This window comes from Vidua macroura, chromosome 2, assembly GCF_024509145.1.
Source record: "Vidua macroura isolate BioBank_ID:100142 chromosome 2, ASM2450914v1, whole genome shotgun sequence".
NCBI classification, from domain to species: Eukaryota; Metazoa; Chordata; class Aves; order Passeriformes; family Viduidae; genus Vidua; species Vidua macroura.
The window spans coordinates 19,332,772-19,345,267 of NC_071572.1; the positions used below are offsets into that span (position 1 = coordinate 19,332,772).

Sequence of the window (12,496 nt, forward strand, 5' to 3'; positions counted from 1 at the left end):
AAAGAGACAGAATCAGCAAAACAGCTGCTGGTGTGGGTGGAATTTGATATCTCCATTCTTATAAAAACCCCAGCAAACCATGGAAGAAATGCACTCTCGATAAACTGGAGTAGATTGGCAGAGCACTGTAACTCTCTCACTGGTACAGACTTGTCCTGGGCTGCATGACATCAGTTTGTAGCATAGGGTGGTGTTTGCACACGTGAACACAGTGGGAGAGTGATAAAACTGAAGTGTAGAGTGATTACATGGCAAAAGAAGTGAAAACCCCTGTTCTCTAAAAGCTAATTGCTTACTTGTTGCATGTTTGAAATGCACTTGTCCCTGCCTTCCAGAACTCCTGTGTCGCTTACACTGCAGCACTGCTGTCTGGTGATATAAACTCATGACTCAAAGAAAACTTCTTTATATAAGAAAATGGCTCCTACAACCTTTTTTCAGCATTTATCTCAGCCAGCTTATGAAAAAGAGAATGGTCATGAGAAAGCACACATGGTCACAGCACAGTCAGTGGGTGGTCACTGTTAGAGGTGTCCAAGTCAGCTCTGAGAGTAGCCATTTGTGTAATGAGTTTGCAGGTGGCTCTGGAGGCCACTGGCAATCTCTACTGAAGCTCAGCATAGTAGTGGGGGAGATGTTGGAGTAGACAATGGACTCCTGAGTAGAGCAATTGTCTGGGATGGGGTATGACCTGAATCCATGGGCCAAGCCCAGCAACATGAGGTTCAATAAGACCAAATGCTGGGTTCTGCACTTTGGCCACAACAGCCTCAGGCATCTCTCCAGTCTGGGGGAAGAGTGGCTGGAAAGTAGCTCAGTGGAAAAGGACCTGGTTGACAGTGGCTGAACATGAGCTAGCAGTGCCCAGGGGGCCAAAAAAACAATGGTGTCCTGGCCTGTACCAGAAATAGTGTGGCCAGTAGGTCAAGGGAAGTGATTCTTCCCTGGTCCTGGGCACTGGTAAGGTCACCCACCACATCCTGTGTCCAGTTCTGGACCCCTCACCATGAGAAAGACACTGAGGTGCTGGAATATGTCCTGAGGAGGGCAGTGGACCTGAGGAGGGGCCTGTAGCACAGGTCCTGTCAGGAGTGGTTGAGGGAGGTGGGATTGGTAAGCCTGGATAAAGAGGAAGGTCAAGGGGGATCTTACTGCTCTCTGCAACCAGCAGTAAGAGAGGACATACCCTCAAGTTGCACCTTGGCAGGTTCAGGTTAGACATTCTGAATAATTCCTTCGTTGAAAGGGTTGTTAAACATTGAAATGTGCTGCCCAGGTAGGTGGTGGAGTCAATGTCCCTGGAGTTCTTCAAGAAATGACAACATGGCACACAGTGCTTGTGGTTTAGTTTGCATGGTGGTGTCCAGTCAAAGGTTGGACATGATGATCCAACCTAAATGATTCTGTGATTGTGTGAAAGCCTGGTTCAAACTCTTGCTCTAGGTCAGGTAGTACAGACTTCTTCCCATGTCCTTCGTGTTTTAGTTGTGCAATGGAGAGCTGTCACTTTACTCTCCACATGTAAATATTTAGAGATGTCTTGCGTTTTGTACCTATCAAGTAAATCACATGCAGCCTCACTCTCCCCCCAAAAGAAGAAAATAACACCCTAGAATTGTTTTCCAGCAAGATCTGGTATTTAGGTACTTGGATGACTGTTTTCCTGTGTGCAACAGACCTCATTTTTCTTTCTGTCAGTCGTACAAGTTTATAGAAAAGCTTGGTATGAACCACTTGAAACAGTAAGAATAGAGTTTGGTATTGAATTAAAGACTATACTGTTAGTCAGATCTTAGTTCTTGGAGCTATAGAATTATTTGATTTTAACTTTCATTATGAGATTCTGACAGTATCCTTGTCAGATCATGTAATCTGCATGAGTCTTAAAAGCTCAACATCCAGGAAGTAAACTAAAGTACTCAAATACATATTTTTAGCTTTGTGTACAATACTTTGGCAGATACAATTTTTGTAGGCTTGGAAATTGCAATGTGTACTCTTTCACATGCATTCTCTCTTTTAAATAGTAGGTAATTTCCTTTCTTCTGAAATGTTGCAATTTTTTCTTTTATGTAGACCATAATACAAATAGATGCCACTCCTAACTGTTCAAAGCATTGGCTGTGGTGACACTGATACTTCTAACTGGGTGCAGAAATGGTTAACTTTTGTGCTGAGCAAGCAGAGATCCTCATTGTTTCACCAGGATATTTTGTACTACTTCAGGATCATATATCTAAATAGGACATATAATTATATTTTTTTCATTCAGATTGTTTAAATATAATTCACATATAGTTTCAGCCTTGCTGTTTTGTTTGCTTAACATTAATATCATTAGGCTTAGGAGAAAGAGCACTATTTCAATAATCAGAATCTCATTGGAAGCTTTACATTTAGTAAGGACATGGCTTGAATAGATGGCACTCAGGGAATGAATGGATTACTGTAGCCTGCAATGTTGAGCAAGAGTTGTCCTCAGGACAGAGTCTCCCTTTTCCATAACCCAACCCATGGCACAGGAAAACTCGAAGAGTACATGCCAGTCTTCAGTGTTTCATGGCTGTGGCTCTTCATTCACCTTCACAGGCAGCTGAACACCAAGGGCTCTTGGGATCCCATTTGTGTGGGGTCTATTTAAGGCAGCTTTGCCACTAAAAATAATACTTGTGTGGCTATTGTATTGGATTTTGGTTCAGCTGCCATTAGCTTGCAGAGTTCTTGTTATTCCAAATGAAGCAGGAGCAAGTTTTAACACTTGCAAAAACCTAGCACCAGCCTCTCGAAATGTACAGTAAATGAACCAATAGAAGGGAAAATAATTATTCCCTTAATGAAGCTAGGCTATCCCAAATCTTTTGTGTTGAGATTGATGAAACTTTTTGTAGCTTACTACTGTGCTCTCAGATGGTTTAATTACTGCAGTTTTTCAGCTTGTTACTTCATGCAGTCATGGTTGTGACAGCACTGCTTGTACCCTTAACCTGCAGCAAAATTCAGAGTATTGGAATATGGCTTAATTCTCTCTCACACACAAAAACACTCAAAAATCTATTTATGTGAAGACCAACAAAATTTCAACTGCAATTCTGAAGTTGGATCTGGCCTTTTTAAGGTGTTCTGTCTCTGTTTTGAAACCTCCAAAAAGGTATTTGGCCACTTCTAGTTTAATTGCGGTTCTTCCTGATGAATCCTTTAAGAAATATTGATATCTGCTGAAGTAAGAAATCCAAAAAATCCGACCATATATTTTGATGCATTTTAGGGGAGCTTTATGACTTCTGGAGGCTGGTTTTCTTAATCTGTTGAAAAAGTTCAGTATAGAGTCCATATGTTAGGGATGAGTATTTTGCTGGGCAATACCTTTGTTCATCATTCAGGTTTATTAATGTCAGAAAAGGAAGTAAATACGTCTCCATTACACATCAGGTTTTCGTAAGAGAATGCTTTTTAAATACTCTAAACATGAAATAGTATCCTGAGGCATTTAGAAAACTTGGAATGGTTGATCCGGAAATATTTTCCCCTTTATTTCAACAATTTTAATACTGCTGTAAAAGCATGCTCATTGTTCTGCTCTCTGTTTATCCTTAGACTAAAGTTAGTTTTTATTCTGATAAATGGAAATCACCACTGTAATTAATAGTCTGAAATGGGTATCTTTACCTGGACACGGGTTCATGCCTTCTTGGTAGATGAAGTATTTCTGTTGTGGATGTGAATTCTGTTTCCCCTCAATGGAATATCAGCTTTCCATTGTTCCCACAGGGGTTGCCTTGCAGTACTGATCCTGAATACATGGATTTCCAGCCTTGGGAATGAGACAGGATTTCAGGAAGTGTCTGTCTTTGGCAATGCAGTGGTTATATTAATTGCCATTAAGTAGTTTTGATATCTCAACCAGTGTTTTGTAAGATGTGATCTTTCTGACAAAACTACACATAAATACAATATAGCGTGAGATAAGGTAACTTTAGTGCAAAGCTTCAAGCTAACACAGAATCATCTGGACTGTACTTACTCTCTTCCTAGTGGTGACATTATATTAATAATTTTGCCACTGACGTCAAGGGGAACAGGATGTCACCCTAGATAACAACGTTAGTGAAGTCAGTCTTTCTTAATGAAGATTAATTGTTGGGGCCCCATACTTCGTACATCCATGTTTAGATCTCTTCCTCTGAATGCTTTGATGTCATACAGCAAGTCTTGTGCTTCTTTGTGTAGTGTTGAGGTGGCATTTCATTCATCTGAACGAATTCTTTTGCAGTAGTAGCAGACACTTGGGAGCATCCGTGTGATCTGAGAGCATCCTAGGTTGCAGTAGTTTTTAATGCCTGCTGGAAACCAGTGTGCTGCCTGTAATGCACTGAGCTGTGGATGCTATGGAAGAGCATCTGAAATGAGGGTGGCAGAGAGTCAGGTTATAGCACACTTGTACCATCTACTGCTTTTTAACTCTTCATTAATTTGCAGGTGGTTATCTAGGATGGCACTAGTAAAGGAGTTTCCATGCAGTTCTTAACTGCATGTAATGCTTAAAGGGCTACTTAAATTAGTTTTTCCCCTTCTCCTTCATTCTCATCCTGTCCAGGAACAGTATTCTGTATGTTGATTCAATAGCACAGAGTATGTAGCTGTACTGAAACAACTGACTTTTACTTCAGAACTGGTTTTGGTTCTTACTAACAGCAACACCAGGGAAATGAAGAGGGATTACCTGTACCAATAGCTGAATTGTGAGAGTTTATGCCTGAGGAGTCTGGAAATAATTGTAGAGAGAGTTGAAATAAATGACCAGGGGAAGCAAAAGGTTGCAAAGTGGCACTGATAGATGGTTTCATGAAGCTTAAAGAAGTAATTAAACAAACAGAATTAAGACACTCTAATACTATAATTGCCAAATTATTTGCAATATAATCTTTTTGTGCAAAACCGCTGAGTTCTTTTATAGTGGACACCCATCTAAATACAAGCACATAGCTAAAAGTTGCTAGGATAGAAAAAAGTAGATGTAATTGGTTTTGATCATAGTGGTTTCAAATGGATTTGAGCAAAAGACTAATGAAAAGTAGACAGCTATTCTGTTACTGGTGTTCACCTAAATGAATACAGACCAAAGTCATTAACAATAGCAATAAGGCATAAGACAAAAATTACACTCTCCATCTTGCATTAAATTCTTTTTTATAAAACTGTGATGTGTGAGGGTTCTTATTTCCCAACCTTATTTCCCATCCACATAACTCACTAAGGCTTGAAACTCCACAGAAATCAAGGTTGATCACTGCCTATAGATTTGCATCTACATTCAGCATTCTATGCAGTTGTCAACCAGTTTCTGTATTGTACCAAAGACAGAAGAACGAGGCTTTTCTAAAAGACATCTGCAAGATTTTCTGTTGGAGGCTTGGGAGAAAGAGGCACACAAGAATAGCTTAGACATGCTTAAGAGTAATTTAAGTGTATGGTGTTACTTAAGTCAGGATGTACCATTTAATGTTTATATTGGAGTTACCAAACACCAACCCATTAGAAAAAAATGCTTGAAAGAATATCAGAAAAGTTGTAGTCTGTATCTTATTAAAATTGTGCTTATGATTGTGCTTATGACTGTGGACAAGAAGTACAGAGAAAATGGACAGATTCAGATTCTTCAGAGGCAAAAGGTGCAGTTTTCCAGTAATCTTCTTTGCTGAGTCATCTGCTCTGATATTTAAGGTAGTTACCTGGTAAGTGAACTGCTCGGTTGAATGGAGGAAAGATGTTAGATGTTACTGGGCGTGCCAGAGAGAAAATGCAGCTGAAGTTGTGGACCTGAAAGGAGAAATACATGACTGGTTGGTGGGAAAAAACAGAGAAGGCTTTCAGTCTAGATTATGGTTTTATAAAATTCTTTGATGGAAAACAGCTGTGCAGTTAGCAGTTTATGTCCTGTCAGGGTGATCACTTTATCCCAGAACAGTATTTCTGTTTACACTCTTCTGTTTTGTGTGTTGCCTTTTTCTTCTTGGTGATGGAGTCATTTGCAGAGCATATTCAGACCTACAGTCCTATAATCTGAATAACAGAGAGCAACCTGTGTACTACATCTGAATGCATATGTGTGTGAATTTCAAAAACAAATGTCATTCTGGCTTTTTGCTTAAAGATCTTCTGCTCCTTTTAAGCTTCTAGCTAGGTCTGGCTGATGTTGAATTAGGCTGGTGAAGTGTTGCCTCTCATATGGAGAGAGAAACAGAAAATATTCTTCATGTCTGTGCTGCTGTTGTCCTCCTTTGGTTGCCCCACAGAGTGCTGAATAGCTTTAGGCCAATGTAATTACACCAGCACTCATTCTTCAAGGGAGCTTGACTTTTCTGGACTTCTCCCAAGCCTGGATGATTTTGCAATAATTTACAGGCTGTTTGCATAACTGTGCAGTGCTTTGGGAGGATGATGAGGCCTTTAATTTACCTTGTGTTTTGTAAAGCATAGGAGTATTTGAATAGATTAAATTCTCAACCACTGTGTTTTGACTCATAGAAGACAGTGATATATAAGTGATACATATTTGCAAAATGAAACAGAATTTTTCAAGGAAACAGTTCTTGAGCCTTTAAAGATTAGATTTCATTGGCACTACCTACCACATGATTTTCCAAAAATATTTTAGTTTATTAGTCATGTGTTTCATTAGCATAATAAAAACCTATGTTAATGTGACCTAGAAGAGATTTTATCAAACCCTTCAAGTGTTGAAAAGGAATGTCGTCTTTAGTGCACAGCAATTGGGCAAAGTGATTGCACACTCTTTAATCTCAGCAGCCTGTCCTGGCATTGCAAAGTGAAGATGTTGCAAATGACTGTTTTTAGCTAGACAGTGAGCACCAGGAACATGTGGGGGCCTTGCATACTGGCAGAATAAAAACCTGTTTTTTTCATTTATTGTAATTGTATTGTAATTGGTTTTTCATTTCTTTATAATTTATAAATTATTTTTCATAATTCTATTTCATTCCTGAAGAAGAGGAATAATTCATGTGTTCATGCAGAATTCAGTTAAGGAACTTTTGCCTAATTTGTGGTAATTCTTAAAAGTCCCATGCTGCACTTGGTTTTTGTGGTCTACAGGAAACAGGACATGTATTCTTTTACCTTAACATTTTCTTAGAGGTGTAACTTTTTCTTCCCATTCCTGTTTTAATATTAAGGGTTGGGATTTCAAATATTTATGGTAGATAAGTCAGTGATATTTTTGTTTATGAAAATGCTCATGATGGAGGAATAACTAAGATAAAATACCCCTAAACTCCACCATAAAAATCTATATTTCTCTGTCTGTACCATTTTGACTGTAGAATACTTTATATATTACATGTTCATGAGGATTGAATGGCATACTTCTGTGCTTGTAAAGTTTTTTTTTTTGCATTATCAGGGTTGGAAAGGAATTAGTTTTGTTGTACACATTGTCTGGTTTTGGATGCTGTTCTTGATCACTTTTATCTATAAATGACAACAGCTTTTAAAAAAATGTAAATGTTTACTTGCAGTTTTTCAAATAAGGTTTATGTGACTCCTGCTGGTTTGGTTTTGCTTGAGTTAAGCTACAAAGCTTGATTTGTAACACTGTGCAAACCTTTAGTCTGAGGTTAATAAATCTGGTTAGTCAACAGTAAGGCACCAGAAGAGCAAGAACAGGTGAAGAGGCAAAAAGTAGTCTACAAATTAGCAAATTACAGTAGTCAAATAGTGGGGCAGCACAGAAGTTTTGCATATGTGGCCCATGTGCATATAAATAATATAAAGACATTGATCCTAGTACATGCATTAAGATATTGAGGTCCAGTTGTTGACATTAAGGTAATCTATTATGATTGCATAATTACTTACAAAAACTACTCTGGCAAAAAATAGAAAAAAATTCTTTGCTGAACTCAAACGTAGTTCATGAATCACAAGAAAGGGTGTTAACTGTGTAATTCCTTTAATCTGTATTGCTAAATGGTTCTGCACATTTGTACCTCTATGTGAATACACTCACACAGTCATAGGTGTGCATATATATGTTTAAATAAAAATGTATGTACAGGTTGTATGTGTGTATATAAATATACATGCACATATATGGGCAAAATATATGGAAATGTGCACAAAGATGTTTACATACAACAGGATGCATAACTGCTAAGTAAAGTCAATTTTTATTGATTTTTATATTAAGGAGTTTCAGCCAATATTTTTTAAAGTCAGTGGACATCCTTTGACTGCAGATGGATGTGCAGAACAGATTAATCATAAGTTTACAGCGAAAAAAAATTAGTATGCAGTGAAGGTACAGATGTTGAAATTTAAACGAAAATGAGAGTGAAGTTTAGTAATTGTAAGTCTGCCATGCTGTGATAAAAGACAGGTTGGTGGGTTTCTTACTGCCCAGCTGATGTGCATCAGAGTTTTTTCATTATCAGCAGCTGCATCAGGTTGTACTTATTGACAAGATTGATGTTTATTTTTTAACATGGTTAGAATGAAAACCAAATTCTTTCTCTCCCTGTACTAATCTGTGCTCTTTGAGATGAATTCTGGAAGTCTTACTTTAAGTTAATTGTCAGGCTTTAAGCTTGTCTCTGTGCTCACTCTTCTCTTTGAGTGATGATTACTTCTTTGGCCCAAGCTGAATACTAGGAGAATAGTTTTTTGTGTAGGTTCTCACAGGTGGTATAAGCAACAGCTAAAGTTTTCAGTTTGCTGTCCAAGCACAATTGGTACCTACAGAGATGTAGCATATCTCATGCTGTTTTCCTCTATAAATGTTAACAAATAGGTTGTTATTGCAGCTGTTCAAAAACATGGAGTATCTTGTCCTTTAGTCAATCATATTCTAAACTCAGCCTCGTCATAAGGAGATGAGAAAAGGGGCTCTGCCAGTGGTGATGTTGGAAAAGGGGCTCTGCCAGTGCACTCTCCAAGTCTGCTGGAGTCGGATTAGCAATATGTGGGAGACCATGGAGGTCAGCTGCTCTGACCAATGGTGCGGGAAGAGAATTAAGTAACATCAAATACTGGACAGAGAAAATAAACTGGGAAAAGCAGACAAGGGTGCTTTTTTCCCCCTCCCTTCCCCGCTTTGTGCTTTTTGCTACTGGAATCCTAGTGTTTTTGCATCAATACTTGATTAAATGGCTTCAGACAGAATTGACTTCTTGTTTTGCATGTCTGTATCCCTTTTAAGGAATGCTGCTCTAAGGAAAATAAAGATATTTGAAAGGTTAGAGATGTCCAAGAAAATGGCCTTTTGGTGAGAAGAACCTGTGTTGTTTTTTCTAGCAGTAAAAGAGATAGTTCTGTTTATTAAACTGTGAATACCATATGATGCTTCATATTTTTCCATTTGATTTCCTGCAGGGTGATTTCACTTGGAACAGCATGTCAGGGCGCAGTGTTCGGCTGAAGTCAGTTCCCGTTCAAAGCCTCTCGGAGCTGGAGCGTGCTCGGCTGCAGGAAGTGGCTTTTTATCAGTTGCAGCAGGACTGTGACCTGGGCTGTCAGATTACTATCCCCAAAGGTAAGGGCTTGATAAGCTGTCTCTGTTTAGATTGTTAAGCCACTGATTTCATATCATAGCAGTAAACACTGGCGTTTTTTTATTCCACAGATACTTCTATTTCAGTTTTGCTTAACCACAGTCATTATGTAAAAATGATGAATAAAGTTGTTTGTCTTCTGTGTCCAATTTGGGCCACCTGGGGGTGGGATCATCTGATCAAGGGCAGATGTCTACAGGGTAGATAATCTAAATCAGACCCATTCATGCCAGGATGTCTTGATACTCAATTGAGAGAAAAATGCTTTTGTTACATTTCCGGATATCCAGAATTAAATGTCTATGTAGGTCAGGTAGATCTTACCATGGAAGTGTTTTTTTTTCACTCTGTATAACATTGTGAAGGAAGCCAAATGTGACTAGTTGAGATAGACATTGAAGATATTTATGTCAAATAATATGAGTCGTACCCAAGTTTTCCTAAAGAAAATGTTGCTTAATTCCCAGAAAACAAGTTAATTTTCAGCATAAAACATCAAACTCCTAGGAAACAGGAGATGAAATGAAAAGGAGAAGCTCAGCTATTGGAATCCTGATGCAGGATACGTGCATGTGGTAGACCTGTATTTAGGTTACCATGGAAGAGATCTAAACCTCACTAATGAGAAAGTTTCTGTTGTTTCCTGTAGGCTGGGATCAAGCATAGCAGAGATAGCTGTTGTGCAATCATCTGCAAGTCTGGCTTTCCTCTTGTTTCTTTGCAGTTGTATCCTTACATAAGGAATGACAAGGGATCACTGAATTCTCACCTTTGACCAGAGGTGCTGTGTGGTAGCATATACACAGTGATGCCACAGGAGCAATTTTTTAATGAGTCTAAATTAAGCAGAAAAAAAGTTGTCCAGCATGTGAAAATAATGACGTAGAAAAGAACAAATGTGAAAGAGACAGGCTTTTGTATTCATCAGCTTTTTAGGATCTGCAGAAAACTCCTGCCAAAACCAACAAAGTCCAACTTCATGCGTATAGGAAGGCATCAGTTTGTAGTGACATGTATTTAATCAATTTCTTCAAGCCTCACCAGCTTCCCTGGTCCCTAAAGAAAAAGTTTGATCAACAGAAAAACAATTTTATAGGATATTCGTAGGAGGAACTGGAACACTAAGGGCATTCCAATATTTTCTGACAGTCTGAACTGCCAATGGCTGTTTCTGAGGGAGATGAAAATACACATATGGAGGTCCTGCATATGTGGATGGATGTGTGTGTATCATCCAAGACAATTGAGTATACACATTCATAGAATAGCTTAGTTTGGAAGGGATCTTAAAGGTCATCTAGTCCAACCCACTGCAATAAGCAGGGACATCTTCAACTAAATGAGGTTGCTCAGAGTCCCATCCAACCTGGCCTTGAACGTTTTCAGGGATCGAGTATCTACCACCTATCTGGGCAACCTGTTGCAGTGCCTGGTCACCTTCACTGTAAAATATCTTTTTTACACCTACTCTAAATCTACCCTCTTTTGTTCTAAAACCATTACCCCTTTTCCTGTTGCAACAGACCCTACTAAAAAGACTGTCCTCATCTTTCTTTTAATCCCCCTTTCATTACTAAAAGACTATGCTAAGATTTCTCCAGTCTTCTTTCTGTGAGCTGAACAACCCCAGCTCTGACAGCCTGTCTTTGTAGGAGAGATGCTCCAGCCCTCTGATGATTTTTGTGGCCCTCCTATAGACCTGCTCTAATAGGTCCATGTCCTTCCTGTGCTGAGGACCCCAAAACTGTATGCAGCACTCCAGGTGGGTCTCACCAGAGTGGAGCAGAGGGGCAGAATCCCCTCCCTCACCCTGCTGGCCATGTGCTTTGGATGCAGCACAGGACATGTTTGGTTTTCTGGGCTGCAAGGGCACATTGCTGGCTCATGTCCATACTCTCATCCACCAGCACCCCCAGTTCCTTCTGGGCAGGGCTGCTCTGAATCCGTTCAGCTCTAGCCTGTATGGATGCCGGGAGCTGTCCAGGTCCAGGTGCGGAACCTCATGAGGTTTCCCTGGGCCCAGTTCTCAAGCTTGTGCAGGTCCCTCTGGATGTGACCCATCCCTGCCTCAGGTGTGGCAACCACACCACTCAGTTTGCTGTTGTTGGTAGATTTTCTGAGGGTATACATAGTGTCACCATCTATGTCACTGATGGAGATAGCACACTGTGGTGGTGCCAATATGGACCCCTGAGGAACACCACTTGTCACCAGTCTCCATCTGGACATTGAGCCATGTTCAGAAACTCTGAGCTTTGAAGAGTGAGTATTGCTTTTGTGTTCTGCTTGCTGTTTCCTGCTGGGACTGCCATGAAAGGCCAGATATTTGGGGAGTCATTCAGGTTTGAATCACACACAAGAACTATTTTTATTTTCATGGCATATATATACATAGGTAAATATAAAACATGAAATTAGTTTTAGATATATTCAGTCTGAAAAGTGTAATTTTAAGCATAGAAACTAAGTAAGAATATAAATTTTTGTTAAACATTTAAAAATGAAAGGCTTTTGAAAAAGTCAGGAACTCCGGGCTACTGTTTCATCACTACTGCTGGCCCCATCATTTCATGTATCTCATGGCTCAGTTTGAATGAGAAATAAATCGGCTATTCAGTTCCGCTCTCCAGTTTGGATGTGCCAGTGAGATTATTACGAAGTAAATAATTTCACATCTGCTTTCTTGCTTTGAATGACCATGAATGACTGTGAATGATAATGAAATTTTCTGTGTTTTAAAGTATACATCAAAAAGGAATAGCCAGTACAATTGAATTTTAAAATGTTGTAATACCATCTATTGAAGGAAGTGAAGGTAATAGCTAGAATTAAAGTACATTTAGTATTTAACTGTCCATCCTGTTTCAAAGCTTGGCACTAGTTTTGACAACAGAAATAAATAATATTTTGAAGTGGGTATATATAATAAT

General features: G+C 39.1%; 1 protein-coding gene across 5 annotated transcripts in view; it reads left to right on the forward strand.

Moving 5' to 3' along the window:
- The window catches only part of ARHGAP6 (Rho GTPase activating protein 6), a 311,533-nt gene that overhangs the window by 243,486 nt on the left and 55,551 nt on the right, over nucleotides 1-12,496 (forward strand). For all 5 annotated transcript variants that reach the window (XM_053970054.1, XM_053970055.1, XM_053970058.1 and 2 more), the window contains exon 2: nucleotides 9,388-9,547. In XM_053970054.1, coding sequence (XP_053826029.1) covers nucleotides 9,388-9,547 — 160 coding nt within the window. The remainder of the gene's footprint in view (nucleotides 1-9,387; nucleotides 9,548-12,496) is intronic.